The sequence below is a fragment of the Dreissena polymorpha genome, chromosome 7 (genome assembly GCF_020536995.1).
Source record: "Dreissena polymorpha isolate Duluth1 chromosome 7, UMN_Dpol_1.0, whole genome shotgun sequence".
NCBI classification, from domain to species: domain Eukaryota; kingdom Metazoa; phylum Mollusca; class Bivalvia; order Myida; family Dreissenidae; genus Dreissena; species Dreissena polymorpha.
Window position 1 is genome coordinate 73,318,987 of NC_068361.1, and position 24,072 is coordinate 73,343,058.

A 24,072-nucleotide genomic window follows, 5' to 3' on the forward strand; every position below is an offset into this window, starting at 1 on the left:
GATGTTCTAAAAGTAAAGCAAACATAAATGATCTTACCATGGACAAGATTCAGCTGTGTTATCAGGCCATTGTGAAACGTGGAATAAAAAATATCTTGCAATCACAATCTGGTACTTTGTTTGTAATTCCATATTTATTCCATCGCAAACATAACATATTTTGCATATATCATATAATGTTTGACATACATAATTTGAATGTTTTTCTTTCACATAGTTTAATATTAATTATGGAAAATTGCATAGGAAGACTATGGTTGGTATTGATAGAATATGTTTACAACAGAGTAAATATCAAACATGCTTTTCAGGTTAACTACATTGGAATAGCATTACCCAAGTACATAAAGATATTGGCCAAAAAGAAAAAACAAAACAGATAAGGGAATGAGTATAATATGAGTATAATTCGTCTCTAACCTTCGATGATAAGAACGAACGCCATTTTACTGGGGGGGGGGGGGGAATTACACAGTCGTATATTTATGAATGTAATTTATGTTATCGTTATTGACGCAATTGGAACAGAGCGATGGTCTTAGAGAAGTACTACCGTTGATTTACCGGCCTACTGGTTTGTTGAAAACATGGCAGCCAGGGGGTGGGATTTTTGTTCTTATATGGCTTTTGTGAAACCCTGTTAACGCTCTAGAAGTGATATTTGTAGTAAAATCTTCATGACAATTGGACAGAACATTTGCTCTTATGATATCTAAGCTGTGTTCGAAAATGGCTCCCATTCCTTTAAAAACATAGCCACCAGAGGACAAGGTAGTGTTACTGATATGGCTTTAGGAAAAGCTTATTCACATTCTAACAGAAACAGTTTTACTCCAATCATCACCAAATATGCTCAGAAGATTTGTTTGAATTAGGTCTAGTCCCAGTTCCAAAACTGTTCTGGTCTGTTGAAAAACAAGCTGCAACATGATTTGTTAGACAAGCTTGTTATTTTAGATATAGTGCAACATCTTAAAACAGGTTCATGTTGTTTCTTTCTGTACATCATTACAACCATTAAAATGATAGCTATGTATGATAGAGTAGTTGTATTTGATGTTAATAATAATAATAATAAAAATAATATTAATAGTAACAGTAATAATAATAATAATTATAATCATCATTATCATCATCATCATCATGGTGATTATGATGATGATGATGACAAACAACAAGAATTGTTACATTTAAATCTTATTAGACCTTTCATCCTATTTAATGTTATGTCATGAGCTGAATGTAATTTCTGCATTTGATCTCTAACAATTCACAGGTGACTTTCACATTTTTTAATGACCACCTTCCTGCTTACTGGGTTTTTCTAGTAGAAAAGTGTCCCCCATTAATTAATTTTAGGTTTAAATGTATACATATACATGGTTCTGTGTTGATAATGGTATCAATTATGAAAAGCTTGTCATAATAATGTGCCCAGAAATTACAAATTTGTATCATAAAGACCTTTTCTTCAAAGGTTTATTCTCACAACTTGTTATTTCCCGTATTTATCACATTAAATTGTGAACACTCTGGAGGCCATATTATGGCTGATCTTCTTGGCGTCTCGGCCGGGTTCAATACTCGTGCATGTGCGGTAAAAAAAAGGTAATTTCGTCAACGTGAAATACCTTTATAACAGTTTGGAAGTCAGCAGAGTGTTTGCCAAATCATCAAGAAGTTTGCATGATATTTTTTTTTGTTCTACTGATACCAATGTCCGTTTAAAACATTACTCTTAGTGGGTTGGGCAGTTTTTCTTGTGTGACTTTTGAACTATTTTGAGTGTGGAAAAAATAAAATTGTTGCTCCCCATTATGCAACTTGCTCAGAAGGTTAAAATATATTCAATACAATTCCTGGCTGCCATAAGGTGATGCAGTGTTCCTGGTTAGACATGAGAACATGCGACTTATATTTCATGATTCCGAAACGGTCGACCAATGTTCTTCTTTGCCTTGTTCATAAACTTTGACATTTTTTCTCTTCTTTTTTTTTGGGGGGGGGGGGGCGGAGGGGGGTCTCAGGTAGGTGCTTGTTTACACTATTTGTGTGTCCACGTTTTGGTTGCCATAACATGGAGCAAGTATTATAATTCTTTGCTGAAGCATGATAATTGGCAAAAAGATCGCTGTAATTAAATACAAATAACAACAGCAATACAGTTCTATGTGCACACAGCTAACACTTCATCGACTTTGTATTGGCAAACTATAAACATCAGTAAATAACCAACTTATTATTAAAATAAATAATTGTAAGCATGCATTTGTGTTCAACAGCCAAGTCGCATTGTTATAATTTATAAATATAAAGAAGTGAAACTTCAGCTGCTGGAGCAGTATTGATTTTCTCATTATATACAATTAGTTGGTCCTTTATTTAAGGCAAGTGACCAATTGCCAAAACAGTACGAAACAGCACAATACGAAACAACATAAACTCATAGAAGAATAAAGCTGGGGTCAGCTCCTTGGAACAGTCAATGCAAAGCATTGGGGGTTTAAATCGGTTTTAGAGTGCTCAACCTGACTTGGCCAGGCAATATTCATGATACATATAAGTGTAAATAAAATGTAACCTCATAGCATTGCAACTCAAATTAAACTATAATAAAAGGAAATTAAAACGCAATTCTATTATCATTTAATTACTCAATTGTAGGAAGGAGACCAGAGCAACAAAGTTACACCTTTTTGAGGAACGATGAAATAAAATTACGAACAAGTGTCAACTTCATCGGATCCCTTCTTTTTAGAAAAAGATTTAAGAATATAGCATCATATAGTTAATATTTCAGATCATCATCCGTAATATTATCGATTTTAACAAGTCCTAATTGGACCAGACTCTTATTTGCCAAAATGGCCAGAAAAACCGCTCTATTTTAAGTCCTGTGTTTAAGCTAGGGTCCAATGACAAACAACTTATGTTGTTATCAAGTAAATGAGAATTAATGTGTTTGCTATTAAAATTGTGACCCACCTTTATGCAATATTGAGCAAAGTGTATTGCTTAAGTGTATTAACAAACTGAGTTTCCTTTAAAAACCCGTCATATCAATCTATGCTGGAGTTAAACCTAATCAACAAACGTGATTATGATCGGAACAACGAGGCAAGAGAATTAAAACAAAAGCTTGCAATTTATTATTTAGTATTTTCCTCATTTGTCAAACATACCTAAAACCTAAATAACCTTGAACTTATTCCCCTTCGTGTAAGGCATCTTATTACAACATTATACCCATTGTTAATATAAAGTAATATAGACCTTTGACCATGACCCCACCGACTCTGTAGAATATATTATATTTCTTCAGTGTTATATAAAGTGTTTACCATATCAATAAATTAACACACGTGAAGAAATTTTGCTGTTTTTTGTTTTAAGATTCGTCACAACACAGGTAAATTCAAGCTGTGGTGGTTGATATCCATCTAGAATGTACCCGTTATGAAAGCGGACAAAACACGATCAAAACACACTATTACAGCAAATGTCCATTTATAATGATGGAACATGTACAACTCCATGTTCAAATCATTGTTTTAACATTGGTCTATCACTATTTTCTGGGTCGAAACTGAAGTAGGTCGAAAGTGCAAAGAAATAATGATAAATAAAATAAGCAATTTGGGTATATTAATTTAAATAAGGTATTTTCTTAATGTTTTACATGTTTATGGTTATGTATGCATCTAGTAGTAACATTAAAGTTCATTAAAGTTTGTCCTTAAATAGCTTCGAATACATTTGTAATTGAAGCTAATCGCAAATGTTGCTTAAAAGCGAAAATGGTTTATTAATAAACAAATTTTATCCGTCGTTTCAATTGTGCTGACCAATCAAATCATAGCTTATATATGACTCAAAGAATGCGCAAAAGAGATAACCATTGCAATTATTCCTTACATTAACATGCTTAGATTTGGTATGTTACTGATAAATATCTCAAATAGATTTCATAGAAAGCAATGTACCCACACTGCAATGTTATCTAATCCCTATTACAGTAAGACTAAACGCTGTAATAGTATGCACAGTTACATGCTAAGCAGCGAGCTTGGGCGATGCCCGCAATAGTTATGGTTTGTTATAAACATCATACATGTCAAAGTATTTATCTTTGTTTTTCTAGACCTGTGTCTCTTATCAAACGTTATACACCTAACAATTTATGATAAAGGTCATATTATTTTTGGCAGGCATGGTCATGGCCGTCAGTGACCTAAGACGTCTTCTACTTTGATCTGGGTCGTTTCTGATTGTCAAAATGCTAAAATCATAAAAACTTTTCTAAGTTATGACTATAACTATGAAAATTGTTATTTCATGTACGATTGTCATTACTTGCTATACTGACAAATGTATGTTACATGATGATACGTGATGATATGTGCTATGTTATCATTACAAAATATTGCAATATTAATTTTCTTTATTTGCTTACCTATTTGCTCAGGCTGACAAAGAAAACTGGTTGGCTCAAAGAGAGTTTAGTCCAGTGTGAGTACTGCTTTTAATGTCAGGAGTTGAGACCATTCTAACTTTACTCCTATTGTATGCAATTTAAAAGTTCATTTCTTGCATTTTTCTACGAATTTGCCAATTTGATTGCATAACATATGTCGCGAAATTACTTTAGTCTGATGTAACTGTACATTTATATGCATCGACTTCCATCAACTTAAAAAATCATTGGATTATGACGTGAAATGTATCTGTCATGACTCTGGAAGACTTAATATAAAAGGTGCTGGGATGGAACGTGTTCCCCAGCTAAAGAGAGCCCAGAAAAAATGGCATGCCAAAAATGCATGTCATGAGTATCTTAGACTTACTTATAACAAATCAAAATCGCGCTACATGCATCATGTTTTTGTAATTTGAAATGCTCTTGATTTTATTAGACAAGCGCTGTAACATTATGAAATAAAAAAAAATCCCTTGAGAAATACAACATTCACGTTTCACTTAAAATTTGCATGAACTTTTTATAATATTTTTTACTGCTTATATAAACCAGTATTCGATATGTTTGTGTTTCCACATAACCATGCCATCTTCTTTAGTGTGTCTATCCTTTCTGATGTAACTGTCACCATTATATTGTTAAAACTACTTGAAGAATACACGTTAATTTCAGGTACTGCATTAAAAGTATTATCACGGCGCATCAATGTGTAAACAGTGGTCTCTAGCAGATGAATTGAGAAATTCACTGATAAACCTAGCCAGACGACCAACTTTTGCTATTTATTTTTCTGAGTGAATTCTCGAGACGTGCATCTGGGCAAATAATTTCCAGAGTTTTTGTATGGTTTATACCGAAATTTGTCCCCTTCCCTGCACAAAAACTTTGCATTTTTCTCCCTGAAGTGACGTTATCAATTCTCCTCTGAAGGTAAGCTATATCTGATTAACAATTGACTTAAGTTAGTTAAAGTTTGAGAGTAATATAATTAAGCATTTATAGCAAAGTATTTTACTAATGTTTTATGATAACTTAAATTATAATTTTTAATGTGCTTTTGAACTGCACTGAAGTCGTTTTAGCTACGGCTGTGCAAACTGAATTGAGACTGCCATGTAAAGAATGATCATTGTCATACTGTGGTTAATAGAATAATCAATAATTAAAATAAATGCTGAACAACCAGCATACGTTTATTCTAAAAAGGGTCTACCACTTTTCCATTGTGTTTTCTAGGGAATATTCGTTTCTTGGAAATCAATTAACAAAATATTTCCGCGTTGTGATGTCACGTTATTTACTTTGTACATAGTTTATGAAGTCTCGGATATAGCGTCTTTTTTATCAATTAGTTTCTCCGCATTTCGTACCAATAAAATGTAAGCAGATTTCTCTATAATACTCAGTAAAAGCGTCCATGCCGAATCGAGGCACGATAAGGCAAATAATATGTAAATGCTTTGAACATAATTTTACAAAATAGCATCAGATGCCGAATAAGCAGAGATATTATACACAATAAGAGGCACTAGTGCTCCATTCATATTATCGAGAGAGATATGATTGTAGAACAGAATGTGACCATTTCCGCGGAAAGGGCTTTTCGTGAACGAAAAGGCAATTTATATTTTACGAACATATAAACAATATTGTAATAAATATTTCATCAAAATATGTTCATACTGAATTTGGCAAAAACTTAAAGAAGTATTATGACTTTTCGACGACAGAAAGGTTGCGGAAATGAGCAAACACAACGGAATGAACCAACTGTAATTTTGTAATGAAACAACAGCGTACATTTGTATAATGAGAAAACTGAATTTAAAACGTTCACTGCAAATTTTATTATTTTATTATTACATCGAAATAATGAACATCACGGGCGTCAGTCTATAATACAATTTTAATATGCGTAAATAAATTCAAACGAAAATAAAACCACACATATCAATAAAAAAATACTGAATGCCTAAAAGATAACTTCAGTTTTTACAATTTCATCGATAACATAAATATCGCGGGCGCCAGTCTAAAGCACATGGTTTAATTCGACGGAAAGGTGTTTCCTGTGGCTGCGGGATTTCACAAGACAATGGTGCGATTGTGCATTCGCACTGATGAATCGTAAACTCATATCTCCGTACATCCCTAACGATGAATCGTAAACTCATATCTCCGTACATCCCTAACGATGAATCGTAAACTCATATCTCCGTACATCCCTAACGAAGACTTATAGTCGAAAGCGCTTGGGTATTACATACTTATTGTTTATACTGTTTGAACAAATTCTTTCTCATATATATACTTATTTCTAATTGTTCTTTTATCCTCATAGGATCCTGTGTTTTTGCAAGTATATTCGTCGGTGTTTATTATTTAAAGATCGTAACACATAATAGAAGATTATTAATTAAAGATACTATTATTTTTAAGCAAATTAGTCAGATGCATATACAAATTAATGTGTATAATGTGTCCAACTAGAACTGCAAGCCCTGTATATGTCGGATAAACTATTATAATGACCATTACTAAAATAACTCTATATTATATGATTATAATTAACGGCAAAATATGTAAGACCATTGATTCATGTTCCTCAGAGCGCGACAGTCGACATTTGAGCGACGCAAGATACGACGCGCGACATGCGATATGACACTCGTCACTATATCGAGCAAATGTCCCTCAAATGTCGCCTGTCGACCTAAAATTCCCTAGGTCGACACGCGACATTTGCTCGACGCACGATACGACGCGCGACATTTGCTCGATATAGTGTATACCGTTTCGTATGTGTTTTTTTATTGTGTTTGAACATTGTAATCATAATTAAAGGGTAGTTGTAAATCTGAAAACTTTCTTGTTAATAATCACGAATTATTATTGTGTTATGGCCATATTCCACTACGAAAACAAGCCCACGATTCGCTACGATTTATCACATTTATTGATTCGGGAAGACTCGTGATAGTCTATGATTCAGTTATGACAGTCGGACACTGATGCGATTGAGTTACGACGAATCGTGGGGTTCGGTTGAAGTCTTGCGAATAGGGTCGCGACTTCACTACGTTGTGTAAGAATCTACTGCGACTGTACTACGAACGATGCAGATCGGTCACGACTAAGCTAGGACCTCACCGAATGCACCCATGAATGAGGCGCCAATATCTATTGATATTGATCTAAATCGCAATAATCTTAGCGGGCTCGCAACTCACTCGGGGTGAACTCGTGAGAGTCTTGACAAAGTCGTAGCTGATTCGTAAACAGTTTACGTGATCATCGATTTCCCGATTGAGTCACGAATTACCTACGATTCCATTACGACGCCCAAGAACACACTACGATGCTGTTAGGAGTCAACTGCGATTAAATTCAGTCTTGGAGGTCCTGGCCAAATTTTTAACACGTTTAAAATCTGGCCACGATTTTTCGGGAGCTCACGAGTTGCAGGAATCACTTACGACTGGCCCACGACTAGTTAGGAATGAGTTAGTACCTTCGCCAATTGAGCTACAAATATCCCCGACCACAAAATATTGGAAATCGGGACAAATCGTGGGGAATCGGGTCGAAGTGGAATACCCCTATTATACACTGTTTGCCAGTATTTTTTATTGTAGAAGGAATAATTTCCACCTTAAGGAAGTGGTTCACTGTGTGTATTCATATCAAATTATTATCAGTATATGGAAATATAAATCAATACATGTTCAAATCTTGAAACACTGTGTGTACATTATATTATCAAACAGGTTACATTGCAATATCAATCTACGCCTCAGCCGATGAGTGCGGCTGTGTTACTGTGGTGGACCGGAAGAACACAGTCTCCGTTAACCATGGTGATGTCGTCCAGTGCTAAGTACCCGGATATACCATCGCCTATCACGCCTTCAAAGGAAACCTGAAAAATACGATAATAGATTGATATGATATTAATCTTGCGCACACGTTTTATGGCAATTGTGTACTTTGCCTTTACAGTTTGAACGTAAACGAACTTTAATTTTTCTGGTAACACGGTTCTATTTTCTAAACTCGCATGATATGCATTTGATTCTTGTTTAACTATTGATTGTTATTGAGTTGCTATACCACTTCTATTAAGCAATGGACCATTTGTTATGGTATTTATACCTATGCATATATAGGTTAAAGTCCGTTCAACAGTGTTAACAGTGTCCGACATGTGCGTCAAATATTGTAATCGTAGCATCCTGAAAGGTTCAACTGTCAAACACATCTTATAGTTTGGTCAATTGACATCCATGTTTACATCTCAATGCAGAAATAACAAATCGTACTTTGTCTTACATGGAAATGTGAGTTTTGGGATTTCAAAGTTGCGTTGCCTAGCTCCCATCCAGTAACGTGACCGTTTCCAAGCGACCAGACCCGAGTCTTGGTATTGGTATCAGTGTGAATGTATACGGTTATCTCCCCTATATCGACGCCTTTTGCGATGTACCAGAACTGAAGGCAGTCGCCGGTCGACGGAGGCAGCTCGGCACTTTTCAACACTGCTTTAGCTCCCTTTGGCACTGCCGATGTTTTGTTAAGAATTATGAATGATCCTGAAATATAATATAGGTATTTGTTGCTGGTTTGTCTTTTCTTTTTATATTATTTATGTCTCATATGGACTTTCAAACAAATACTAGTCCGGCATCATTTGAATATTGGTTAATGCTACGCATATGCATTCCTAAGGGGACAACTTCTCATTATTTTTTAATAAATCTGTATTGAGTGCAACGGGAATAAACGGGATTCGACCATATGGTCATCACTAGAAGAAAACACTTAAGTTGGGTTGCGGGGGATGGGGGTGAGAATGAGCAGCCGCCCGCTCCAAAGACAGAGCTGGGTCTTTAGTGCCCATATTGAAGCACAATTGCATTGGACCTCGGAGAAAAATGAATAACGTGTAGTATGTTAAAAGTGAACTTTCGATCACTGAATTATTTTGCCAGTGTGATATCATTATACTAAGATTTTGCTTAATTGCGTTTAGACTCAACTAGTATGTGATTGTTCTCACCTGAACTTGATTTGTGATCGGAAAGATTTTGGGTATGATCAGACGGTTGTATTGACCAATCAATATCGTCTGATATTAAAACGTTGGACCAATGGCATAACGTTTTATTATCGAAGTCACACCCAAGGATTGCAGCACTATCTGAAAAGAAACGCGAACCGTACTTGCAAATGGCTTCACATTGAAAAATAATAAAGCATTTATGTGATCACCTGTGCGTTAGACAATGCGTTGTGGTGTAAATACCAATTCTATTAAACGTACATAACAGGGAATAAATACATGATACTAAATAAAGCAATATATACTCTTTTTTTAATTGTTTTAAAAACGACTTTCTTCGTTTGATAAACTATTGAAGAATATCATACTCAACCCATACGTCGTCGTGAAGTAAAACAAATTAACTGCAAGCTGAATAGGTTTTATGACTTTCAGAAGTTTACATTCATGTGCTTTGCATGGTTAAAAACTCTTCATTCATTCTAATGGCGTTTGTGTTTGTTATATGAATAAATGGAATAGCTACACGTGATTTTACTCCAAAACACATATGCAAATACCGAAAAAAGCAAGCACTGCATAACATGTTAAATCGACCAGCCCTTTTGTTGAGGTGTAAAGACAGTTACGTAATTATGTATACACCGACATGCAATGATGAAAGACATGCAAAGCAATGTCAGCGAAGAAAAGTAAGATTGATAGCACCATTTGTACAAGAGAGCGCGCTCGACCCCAAAGGACGGTATCTCAACAACGCCGCCAAATGCACAACGGCATAACCACGTGCCGCCAATCGCAAGAAACCTGTGACAGATACTGCCCAAAGCACGATAAAAAAACATGCCGTCCGAAACAATATGTCACTCAGAGCAAAACATGTGACCCAAAGCACGACAACGCGAATACATAACAGACAAAGCACCATAGCCGGAGCACATACCACTCAAATTATAAGCTAAATCCGACATAAGCATGAAGGATATGCAAAACTCTTAAAGCCGTAAGCATGAAGTCATCAGCGCAACATTGTCGCATTAAGAACCAAGAACATTGTTATTAAAGTGTGCAAGAAGCTCACTGCACTTTTTGCGTAGAACACACATCATGTCATGATCAGTTGAACACTGGCGTAACCTTGCGCGGTAAATACTATCGCACGTGACGTCACATTACATGTGAAACCATTTCGGCAATGCTGAAACAGAAGTATTAACTATTATCCAAGCAAACGCATCGTGGAAAATGAAGCATCGGGTACACGAAGCGCTTTATTGTTTCGCCTTTATCTCAACTTAAGCGATATGAACTCGCTTGAAGCATGAAGGAAGCGCCGGGAATTCGATGATTTAATATTTGTGGGATCATCATCAGTGATCGCCAGGTGCAATTTTACCTAAACTAGAACATTCCTGCAAATTACACGACTCCGTATCATATGCATTCCCGCTGCAATCCTCGTCGCGTGTGGTGGAACAAGAGCGTAACTTGGACCGGGAACCAGTCCCGCATGTGACGTCACATGGCGTGTAAAACCATGGCGACCATTCTAAAGACATATCTATAATTATTTTTCTGTCAACTTTTAAATTTAAGAGTTTGCAATAAAGCAGAAAAATGTCCATTTCAGTGTCCTAATTATTATCGAGCAAGTTAACCATTAACAATGTTTATATTCAAACAAGCTGTTCAAAACAGACAGCATTTGGTTATGCGCCGTGGTTGTGATCAACAGCTCGCCAGTATCAACCTGGCTATGACCTTTATGCATGAATATATTAGTTTTCGTACTCGAAGGGATTACATTTCACATCACTTAGTATACTATAATGACCTTATTAAACCCGTGCAAAATAGCAAAGACCTATAGGTCTTAAAAAATAGGCAAGAGCTAACCGAATGCAAATATATAAATAAGACAATCCAGGCTTATAATTGATTCGAATTGAACTCAAGAGTATCAGATTAATTTTGTTGAACCATATAGCTCGAAAATATTATCGCGGTTCTGATTTTTATGCACAATTATATAAATATACTGTGTCGCTGAATATGTTTATTTCCAACTGGAAACGACTTTAATCGATTGAAGCGGTTTTCACTAATTAAACGGCCTCGTTAAACTAGTGCAAAACGTGCACGTACACAACCAAATGCAAATATGGGAAACTGTTCAAACGCATAATTAACGCTTATTGAGTCTTCGACAACACGTGAATGTTATCGATTTGTACCATGTTTACCTCATATGTTTTGAAAGAAGCACATTCTGCATAGAAAGTTGCGCAATTTAATTTTATTGAAAATCTTACTGCTACTATGTGCTACATGGATGAAAATGTCAACTATTGTCTTGTTGTGAGTTATTATGTCGTGTGTTCGTGTATCGTTATGCAAATTTTCATGAATAAATTACTGGAGTATGTTATTGTATTTTATATAGGGGTAGTTAATACATACGGTATTTAATAGTTATTCGAGAATATGGAAATTATTATCTTGCAATATCGGAGACAACATTTCAGCCATTGACCTCGGCCTGTTAACCTCGCAGCGCAAGTTGAACAGTTGCCAAGAGGATGTCAGACTCTCCTGCAATTCTAATGAATAGTTAACCCATTTATGCCTAGTGTACTCTACCATCCTGCTAAATTGGAGCAATTAATTTCCAAAATAAGGGATGTATAGTATATTTATTTCTATATATGTACTATAAAAATATGCATCATGCGGCGTCTCATTTGGGTCTACGCTGTTTGCCAAGGCCTTTTTTTCTAGACGCTAGGCATAAATGGGTTAAGCCCGCCAATATGAACCTGGCACCGAAATGGCTTGACTATATTTGAGTACTGTTACACACAATAAATGACTTTCCGATTAAATTTTACTTCGTTAAAAACTGTTTTGGTCTCATCAAAGTCATGGAAAACGTGTTCGGACGAAACCGATTGCATGTTTATTATAGATTATAGATATAGATAATATGAGTCGCGTTCTGAGAAAACTGGGCTTAATGCATGTGCGTAAAGTGTCGATAAGCAGTCCGCACATGCTAACCAGGGACGACACTTTCCGCTTTTATGGTATTTTTAGTTTCAAGGAAATCAAGTTTAGGCGGAAAGTGTCGTCCCTGTGCGGACTGCACAGGCTAATCTGGGATGACACTTTACGCACATGCATTAAGTAAAGTTTTCTCAGAACGCGACTTATATTTTCAATCCAAGGGTATACAATTTTTCTAATGAAGTTTACGAGTGCCAGGTCAGTATTGTCGAGCTATAGCTATGATACACCAATTCATTTTAAGGGACAATCACAACTCTCACGCGGTAATAAAGCTTCGAATAAGTGATTGAACAAATTGCTGAGCACTTAAATAAAGCTGTTGGGTATTTATGTTTCAGTTAAAATCAATGCTAAAATACGTGTTAAATTATATCAGTCATAACAATAATATAGAATTTTAATACAAATGAGCTGTTTTAACGGATCCAGAATGGCCAGATTTCTAGGTTTTTGGTCGGAACTGGCCGGCGCGATCCGAATGGCCTAGACTTGTTTGGAGTCATTTAGAGTGACTACTTGTGAAAACTCATTTTTTTTAATGTTTGACCAATATATGAAGATTTTGTCTTGTTTCTTTTTATGCTGTTACTGTTGTTTTGTTTGTTGTTGTTGTTTTGGTGAATGTGGTGTTTGTTGTTTTGTTTGCTTCTGTCTTTGTTGTTGTTTTTTGTTTTGGTTTGTTGTTGTTTTTATTGTTGTTGTAAAGGAGGAGTGGGAGGGAGCGGTTGATTGTACGACTCCTCTTCAATGCTTAAAAAGAAATTCACCAAAATAGATAACACATATTAATCCCATAAATACGAATGCCTTTACGCTCCACACTTAAGAAATTAATAAAGGGCAATATCTTGCTAAATCTTAAAGTGACAGTTACGGTAATGGAAGTTGGCATTTCTCTTAAAGTCATGTATTATTAAATGATGCACGCAAGAAACAAACTATGCAAAAAACGATTATAACTTAAAAACACTGACAAATTGGTTATGCATTTTGTATTCTGCATTTACTATCTATGCCCTCAATGAATCAATATAAAAAAGTTGCATTTCATGTTTTCAATGATAAGGTAGTTATGCTTTGCACACGAAACATCTTAATGACAATAACTATAAATATCTTGAATGAAATGTTACGGTCCTTGTACTCTTTAATTCCCCTACTTACATTATTTGTAGTTGCATTTGATTCCCTTAAATACTTCCTTAGTTATGTTCAGCACAAAAAAGAAAAAGAGGACTTAAAAAAGAACAGGGAAAGAACTACATAATAATAACATGAAAGATTTAGTTCTTGTTTTCTGCACATCACTAAATGTGCTCTGAATGGCCTCTATCAAAATTATGTTTAAAAGCCTTTAGTTCTCATAAAGTGTTTCACCGCCAAAATTATAAAATGTAATAACTCTGTAAAGCCTTAAATGTTAGTTACGGCACTTGTTCTCTATGCTTCCTCTCAATGCACTCTATCCTTACATGAAGTTTCAGTTGAATCGCTTAAATAATCCCTGATTTTGAATCTGCACAAAAGCGGGACACACTGACGGATAGAAAGACACACGGAAGGACGAATGAACATACGGGGCGTTAATATAGATCTTCAAAGCCGTTTTCGTTCGTCATCCTCGTTACCAGTTAAATCATGTATATACAGGTTATCACATTATTATACCTGGACACTTGTTTAGTGTGCACGATTGTATTTCATTGTGTGTTCCACTACAGTCCCCGCCGCCATATTTTGGGACCGGGTTGCTGCAGCTTCTGCCTCGGGTCACGTGACCTGTTCCACACGTGACGTCACATCCGCTCCACGTGGTCCACGATGTCCAGCCTCCATCAACTGTCAATAGCATTATATTAAAAATTATGTTAAGTGTCTTCATCATCACCCCAATCCCTCTCATCCTTATCATTCTAATCCTACTCATCACCATCATCACCATCATCATAATCATCATCATCATCATCATCATCATCTTCCTCTTCTTCTTCTTCTTCTTCTTTTTCATTACGATCAACACCATGTACAGCTGCAACAAAAGCATTACACATTCCGACATGTTCATCACAAACTCGGTCGCCTTTTTGTTTGCGGTCCATGTTTCATCACATTCAATAAATAGTAAAAACCTAAAATATTTCTGCAGATTCCATGCAAAACTGTCAGCTTAACGATATTGAGATTCACACATGAAGCGAATGGCATCCAAGTTAAATTGATCTACTTTGTTTTATAGACCTGACGATTCAATGGGAAAACGTCTATAACAAACAATAGGTATCAGTAACATCTATCGCAATTCTTATCCTAACAATAATGTGTTTGTTCAGTATATATGACATCATTACTTTACCTGGACAGGGGTTTAGTGTGCACGATTTCGTTTCATTGTGTGTTCCACTGCAGTCGCTGCCGCCGTATTTCGGTACTGGATTGCTGCAGTTTCTGCCTCGGGTCACGTGACCTATTCCACACGTGACGTCACATCCGCTCCACGTAGTCCACGATGTCCAGCCTCCGTCAACTGTCAATAGTATCATAATAAACACTACGATGGTACCTACATGAAAAATTGGCACAATCATCATCATCATCATCATCATCGTCATCAACATCTTCATCAACATCATCATTAATAAAACTACTTTCACTAATAATATAACGAAAGCCTTACATATATGATTTCTTCAAATTTGGTCGCCTTTTTTGTTTAAGGTGTATGTTCAATTATATAGTCAATTATATCTGTCACTGTAACGGTAGACATGCATACGTGGAAATGAATGTCATCTAAATCAAATTCATCTTTTTGCTTAATAGATCAGACGAGTCACACACAAACACATTAATAACACATAAAAGGTTTAACATAAAATAAATGGCAACGTTGAACTGTTCTTTATTAAAGCGTTGATTTAAAACGTTTTGTTACGTAATTATTGCAACATCGCAATACCTGGACAAGGGTTTAGTGTGCACGATTTTGTTTCAATGTGTGACCCAGTGCAGTCGCTGCCGCCGTATTTCGGCACTGGGTTGCTGCAGTTTTTTTCTCGGAACACGTTACCTATCTCACACGTGGCGTCACATCCGCTCCACGTTGTCCATGATGTCCAGCCTCCGTCAACTGTCAATAGTTATCTTATTAAACACTATAAAATAACATAACATAACATAACATATGGTTTATTGTAATGCAAGGCCTCCAGACCAAAATACAATTGTTCAATAATCATCCAATGGTGGTGACAGAGATATGTTAATTAATAATTATATTATAAACGAGCAGAACATGTACCACAAAGACATAAGCATGCAATATATATAACATATCATATAATAACTTTGACAAGTAAGTATTTCAAGTTATATATTTCATAATGAAAGTAATTATAACGTCAAGAAACACTTTTATATTCAATTAAGTATCAAGCAAAAACGTCTTCCGAGTAGTAAACGCATCGTGCATATTTTTTGCAATAGCAATTACACTCTTTCTGTCATATTCCGACATCATTGTATAAAACAGATTTAAAGTAACATACTGGTTTCCAATAATGTCCATTAAATATTTAAGTCTTAACTTATCATATAACGGGCACACTAAAACAAAATGGAATTCGTTTTCAGTTACACATACATTGCGTTTTAAACAGAAGCAACAATATCTATATTCTCTATCTATATTCATATGTCGGCCTTTTTTAATTTGTAGTTCGTGGCTTGAACAACGAACATTCGATAACGTCCTTTTTAAATATAAGGTAGATCCATGTTTAGGTATCTCTCTGTATTCAGGAAAGTTTTGAAGTATTTATAATGTGATGATATACTATGATGGTGCATATATAAAAGTGTCATTATCATCCTCCTCCTCATCATAATCATCATCAGCATCACTATCATCATCATCATCATCATCATCATCATCATCATCATCATCATCATCATCATCATCATCATCATCATCATCATCATCATCATCATCATCATCATCATCATCATCATCATCATCATCATCATCATCATCATCATCATCATCATCATCATCATCATCATCATCATCATCATCATCATCATCATCATCATCATCATCATCTACAATAACGATTACTTCTTATACTCCATCTTCTACTACTAAAACAACATCAACAATTTGTGAGAGGGACCTTGCGCGTTAAAACAAAAAATAGTTATAACAAACAATAAGTATCAGTAATATCTTTGTAGCAATGATTTTTTTATATTTAAAACAACGTTTGAATTTTTTATCAGTAAACGGCATTATTATACCTGGACAAGGACTCAGTGTGCACGATTGTGTTTCATTGTGTGTTCCACTACAGTCGCTGCCGCCATATTTCGGGACCGGGTTGCTACAGTTCCTGTCGCGGGACATGTAACCTGCACCACACGTGACGTCACATTCGGTCCACGCGATCCAAGATGTCCAGCCTCCGTCAACTAAAAACGTGAATCTGTTGTTTGTCCTTTTCATTACGACATATTAACTATGCGTTATTTTTATCTAACAAGTATATGCCTTGCAAACTCCTCAGTGTATATAAACCAAAACTGGCAAAAGAAATCCTTACATATTTGTGATAATTTCGAGTTTGTTACTTCTTAATAGACATCAGTAGCATTGACATTATACAAATTTTTGTTTTGACTCGTTTGTATTCAACCTGTAAAGGAAAATACTTAGTAACTGATCCAAACCATAGCATATGTAAGGATGGAAAGCAATGCGATATGCGGTGAGCCGGTCTATATGTTTCGCAGAGGTCGATAAAAGTGTACATGTTCACGCACGTGAATTGGCTAAAGCGTTTTGGTATATGCGCACATATAAACAAACACTCTCCATTGAGATTCAGTATTAATTTAACGATATTGCAATGATTGATATAAGCCGAAATCGAAGACATTGTCAAGATGAGAAAAATGTACGCCAATACCGATGAAGCGAAAATGGTGACAACACTAAGAGTGAACACAGATGAAACATGTTACCGGTGAAGACACTGGTAACACACAGCATAGACACCTTATAACAGTTAACTGGTGCAGAAGAAGAGGAACTGTGAAAAATACACCACATCTAAATGAAAATGGGAACAGTGCAGATACAGTGTCACATGTGACAACAGTAAAGATACATGCAACATGCTGATCAATGATGAAGAATCGATACAAATGGTAAAACGGCAAAGATATAACAAGCAAACCGATGCAGTCGATATGACGGGGGTGGAAGCAAATAGCAAACATTACTGAAAGAAGTGCACAATGCATCAAACTTGATAGTCATTGGAAAAAACGGATAAATAAAACAATGACATAAACACGTAGAAGAGATAAATATGATAAAAATAATGGTTTCGACAAATAAAACAAGGAGATTAGTGCAGTGGTACGTTTGGGAACGATAAAGGAATCAAAAGTAACAACCCAGAAGAAGCGGTTCTGGAGTGAAACCTCAGCGAAGCTAAATAAAAAATGGGAAACAACGCAATAGAAGCAGCAGTGGTGATAAAACATCAGGGAAGATATCAGAACCAAGAGTTAGAGAACGGTAGAAGTGGTTCTGACGTGAAATCTCAGCGAAGCAAAATGAAAAATTGGTAACAACGCAATATAAGCTGCACTGGTGATAAAACCTCAGAACATATAAACATGAGAACCGCTAATTTCAATTGACAAGTATTATCAAACCCTAGGCGAAAAAATAGGAACAAATTAAAGGAATGCACAGTGGACGTGGCACTAGAAATAAAACATTAGCGAAGGTACATAATAAAACTTGAGAAACAGCAAAATAATAGAGGCACTGGGCATACAACGCTCACCGAAGAAAGAAATGTAAAATGGTTAACGGTTGAAGCGGTGATGGTTATCCAATACTAACCGAAGATAATTAAAACATGGAAAACACCGAAAAAGTAGCGACGCTCGTAATCAAACCCACAGCGTAGTTAAATAAAACATGGGAAAAGAGAAGAAAAAACATGGAAGACAGCGCAATAGAAGCAGCATTGGTAATTTACATCTCAGTGAACAGAATTAAACACGAGAAACAGCACAATTTAAATGGCACGTATTATGCATTATCAGCGAAAATAACTGATGTCAGCGTCGATACTGGTCAACAGAACTTTAAGAATAGAGTAGTAGAAACATCTTAAGTGATAAATCCGTCCGCGTAAACCGGTATATTCCAAAAGGGGAAAAGCGCAGAAGTCGCACTGGTGAGAACACTCCAACAGATGAATGAAAAATGGGCTACAAGGGTAACAGTGCTATAAAAGCGGATTTGGTTATAAATTCCTCAGCGTTCGTAGACACAATCTGACGCAATGCTTTTGACCTGAGCACGGGTTCTGCGTGCATGGTACAGTCTCTTGGTGACTTCCGGTGCAGTCGTCGGCATGTCCGGTGCTGCAGTGTCGCAGTCGACTCTTACTTCCGGTCCCACACGTTAACGAGCAGGGCAACTCAAACCATGCGGACCAGGCTACAAAAACGTGGGATTTGATCTTACGTTATTCGCTGTAACGCTTCTTATATGAAACAAAACCTTATTCTGCAAACGAAATAGTCTTAAATTCATGTTATTTAATAAACCGCCGTGTTCACGATCGAAGTCCTTGTTCATATCCGGCGACTTGTATTGATTGTTATGCGTATGTATGTATTAACAGATACAAAATATCTGCCAATAAATATTGGAGCCGTGATATCATGGGTAGGATTTTGAGTCATATAATAAATTATTGTCGTTACAACGAACCTAAAAAGCCGTGTAATTTGATTGCTATTGGTTGAACGATTCCCCCAATTTATAGGACATAGATACTGTTTATTCAGACTTATTCAAAAGAATATCGACTTCATCTTCAAATATAAACAATTTGTATGCCACGTGACTACAAATTACAACAAATCATTAAATAACATAAAAAGTAAATTAAAATGAAAAAACAAATAAACACAATATATGGGTAGAACGCGTAAATTCTATCGAAGTTGAGATGAAATATATTTAACGGTATAGGGGTATTTATAAATTGGCAAATAAATTTCAGAAAGCATAATAAGCTATATAGATAAACCATAAATAAATATATACATATTCCACCTTCCTCTGTTTAACTTATTTCATCTGATTCCATTGTTTCCTCTGTTTTATGTCTACGTATACGGTATACATATTTCACATGTTTTTATTTGAATATATACTCGTGTTTATTTGCATGTATTTGTAGAATTATATTCTTACTTTGTTAATGAAATGTGGTAAACATTAAGATAAGTGGTAAACATTAAGATGTGGCAACCGGAACTATCCTAAAACAAACATAATGTATTTTGACCTGGACATGTTTTCCCGGTAGAGCATCTGGTGCTTTCTAAGTCAAGTCCAGAACATGGGCGTCCTCCGGAAGATGGCGCTGGATTTGCGCAGGTGCGCGTTCTCTGCGCGTGACCGTCACCGCATGTGACGTCACAGTTAGACCATGACGTCCAATTTGACCAACTGCCATCAACTGCAATATCCAGTAAGTTAATTTTTACATTGACTATGGGGAAATGTGTCTATCGTAACCTGTATTTTAGTTTTGGCTTTTAAAGAACACAATACAGGACACACATAACACTTACTACATTATTTCGTAGTTAACACATTGGCGATTACAATGTTGATCAACCAAAACCGTTCATTACTAAAATTTACAAGTATTCAAACTTTCCAATTATAACACCGGAAATAATCATATCGCAAGTCAGTTAATGAATCTTATTCACAAGTGCATGTTCTGTATGATTCTTTATTTTGAGTACAAAAACCTGGACAAGGATTCATTGTGCATGGTGTCGTCTGTTTGTCATCCCCGGTGCAGTTATAACCGCCGTGCGCAGGCGCGGGATGCGAGCAGGTGCGCGTTCTTGTTAATTTTCCATTTCCGCATGTGACGTCACATGACAGCCATGATGACCAGGTCGTCCAAGCCCCGTTCACTGTTGGATGTAAAAGGATTTTAATTACTGACTACTGACTCAAAATAAACAAGGTTTGTTTATATGAATATGTCATTTGCAGGCACGTGTTGGATGTAAATGGGTTTACTGTCTAATACTGACTACATAAACAGGTTTGTTTATATCACTATGGCTTTAGAACGACACACATTACAAAACAAATATAGTATTGCACATCACCAATATGTTCTCTTCAATCTTGGTCGCTTTTTTGTTTAAGGTGTTGTTTAAGGTGTATGTTCTATCATATTTAATATATAGTCAGTTATATCTGTCACTGTTAACATAGACATGCATACATGAAAATGAAGGTCGTTTAATAGTAAAAACATTTATAACACACAGAAAGTATGAAATAAAATTTATGGCTACGTTGAACTCTTTTCCTCAGCAACGTAACTATACCTGGACAGGGGTTTAAAGTGCACACTTTTGTTTCATTGTGTGTTCCACTACATTCACTGCCCCCGTATTTCGGGACTGGGTTGCTGCAGTTTCTTTCTCGGATCACGTGGCCTGTATCACACGTGACGTCACATCCGCTCCACGTTGTCCATGATGTCCAGCCTCCGTCAACTGTCAATAGTTATCTTAGTAAACACTATATTGATAGATATCTGAAAAAGTGTTATCATCCTCCTCCTCCTCCACATCATCATCATCATCATCATCATCATCATCATCATCATCATCATCATCATCATCATCATCATCATCATCATCAACAACAACATCAAAATCAACAACGACGGCTACTACTACTTCTACTACCACTTCTACAACAGAAGCATTGCCCTAATCAACATGTTCACCACAATATTGGCCGTCTTTTTTGTTTGTGGACCATGTAGTTAGGTAAATGAACACATTGACCCACCAAAAATGCTACAAAAGGTTTTTGGAATGACCTGGTTTGGAAGAATATAAGATATCAAATGTTTAGCAAAATCAAACCTCCGCAAACCTATTTATGATCATAACTATGTAACTATTCACTCAAAGTTGGTGATTTTGGTGTCTATATCCACGTTTTGTGGGTCAAAGAACACTTTAAGATCTTCAGACATAGTGTTAGTTTGTTATGCTACACAAAAATCCAACATGGCGTTCACAAAAAGCCACCGCCACAATAGCAGGGATCACAAGTCAATACAGTTTTACTCAAAGGCGATGAATAATAATCAAATTCCAATTAATGTCATTCAGTTGTCTTCTATCACCTGATACTTAATTATCTTTAATCATAACATTTTTCGAAAAGGGTTTAATGGTCGGTGTCGTCCTTCTCGTCTTCAGTACAGACCTCTTGTAAATTGTTGAATTATTTGAATTAATTGTTGAATTACTTTCACAGTTTGACGACGGCCAAATACAGCAGTGCATGGAAGTCCATATCGTCGTGAGCTGAATAATGAGAATATTCATCATGTAGAACAGTAACAATGGATGATTTTCAATAGTTCTTTAGGTGCAGCATTGTTCTTGGTCATGATTGGTCGTTTTCCGGTTTCCATTCTAATTCAGTGGGATTCCGAGTACTTACCTTACGCTTTCATACCATGGTTTGATAGTATACGCGTTTGCTAAGACATACTGTTGCAAGTGATATTAGGGGTAGTCGCTCAGTAGTGACGAATATTTCGGCAGTAACCACTTTTTTTTAAATAGTATGGCGCAGTGATTCTTTGGAATCATTTGACTTCAAACGGACCCCCCATCAAGCATTTGCTAAGATTCGATTTTTCCTATTGAGACTTATTTTGAAGGGGAAATGAACTGGCACATAACTTAATGAAAGAACCATGTTTTATTAATATCCGCTTTATTTATTTATGCATGAACACAGAGCAACTAATTGCATACTTCGTCTCCTAGAAGTTCTTTAAACATGTTAATATTATACACTATATGTTCCTTTGATTGATTGTTTGTATTAGACTAAAGTAGATGGTCTTATTGTCCTATTCGGTATATTGCAGGAGCAAGATCAGCACATCTGTACCATCGCCGATTAACGTTGTGGTGCTACGACGGGATCACTCCACTGTAGCTTTTAAAATATCAAACGTATCCATTTCCTGGTTACACATCGACATTTCTTCCCATTCTAGTCAAAGCTGTGCTGATCTGAGCAATCTTGTCTGCTTTGTTTATGTTACGAGACAAACAATCTTCCAGTTTGCATGATAATTCTGTTTCTTTGTTAAAACTCACAATAGGGTTCACGTTTATTTATTATCGTCTCTGGTGTGTTTTTTTATAGAAGGTCCGTCTTTGTAACCATCGAACAACAAAGTTACTTGCCCATTATGCTTTACAGTGAAATCTGGATAAGACTTGACTATTGCGCTTTATTTGTCAACCTTTGTCCATGGTAAACAATGAAGCACAGAGCCACCATTGAGCACGTTACAATCTGTTTAACGAATTCAGTTCATTACAGCCTCACTTGATCAGCATCATCTCGAATCGTCTGAATGATCTAAGGCTTGTCTATTTTATGTTCTTGGTTTCAAAGAGGACAGCAGGATATGGACTCAGTTCATACGACAATATGACTTTAAGGGAAAGCTCTCCAGATTTTGACACTACCAACAACAAAAGGAACATTTGCTGAAGGTAGTAATACGCAGATCGACGGTAATAGACGTGCCCAGCTGCAGCAAAGATGGATACACAATCGGATACTTCCTGCAAATACATCAGCCAACGCCCATAAGAATCTGCCTTGATCAACATCCTTGCCATGCTTACCATAAGCTGATAAGTCAGCCATAATTGGTTTGTCGTTGAAGTTCATGTTTATTCCTCTCTGTAGTCGTCTCGAGTTTGATCCAAATCAGAACATGGCGCATAAGCTAGTGTCGTCTAGCCCTTAAGAAGGGGTGAATACAACTCCTCGGCCTGATCAAGCAGTATTTGAATATCAGAATGTCCCTGTATCATTTCGGCTATGATCTGGCTGTGTTAGCACTTGTCAACAAAATAATGGAACCGCAAAGCCCTCTGGACAGCTTTCTTTGTCATAATGTGCACAATTGCATTTTCCTGATAGACAGTCTCCACTATGTTTTTGAGACCGGTTCCTTCCATAGGGGATCCTATGAACACTAGCAAGTTCATGAACGTATGAAAACACTTAAACATCTGAACAATGTTTCACAGGCAACGACTTTGTGTCGCATCAATTATGATTTCGGCACCCTTCAACTACAATTATAGGTCAAACGTTACAGTGGTGGGATGGTTAAGCTACATGGCAATGTTGCATACAATGTCTTATGTTGAAAGGATGTACGAGTTCTCTCCATAGTACATATTGTTCATAGGCAAGAATTTGACGGACAACTGCCCAGGATGCCGGCTTCCCTGATGCAAAATATGCATCATTCCCTGCAAAGTCGACGTTGCCTGCCTGAAGCTGACG

At 36.3% G+C, this 24,072-nt stretch overlaps 1 protein-coding gene across 24 annotated transcripts in view; it reads right to left on the reverse strand.

Moving 5' to 3' along the window:
* LOC127837303 (SCO-spondin-like) overlaps positions 1–24,072 on the reverse strand; it is a 192,545-nt gene that overhangs the window by 119,461 nt on the left and 49,012 nt on the right. For 5 of the 24 annotated variants that reach the window (XM_052364228.1, XM_052364238.1, XM_052364222.1 and 2 more), the window contains exons 23-30: positions 21,051–21,221; positions 20,454–20,624; positions 19,979–20,152; positions 18,973–19,119; positions 16,896–17,066; positions 15,559–15,729; positions 14,956–15,126; positions 14,382–14,441 (exon numbers count right to left, since the gene is read on the reverse strand). In XM_052364228.1, coding sequence (XP_052220188.1) covers positions 14,382–14,441; positions 14,956–15,126; positions 15,559–15,729; positions 16,896–17,066; positions 18,973–19,119; positions 19,979–20,152; positions 20,454–20,624; positions 21,051–21,221 — 1,236 coding nt within the window. Of the gene's footprint in view, positions 1–8,129; positions 8,397–8,806; positions 9,067–9,533; positions 9,675–10,932; positions 11,086–14,270; positions 14,442–14,955; positions 15,127–15,558; positions 15,730–16,895; positions 17,067–18,972; positions 19,120–19,978; positions 20,153–20,453; positions 20,625–21,050; positions 21,222–24,072 lie in introns of those variants that run through there. The other 19 variants (XM_052364231.1, XM_052364218.1, XM_052364233.1 and 16 more) reach the window with 11 other exon arrangements.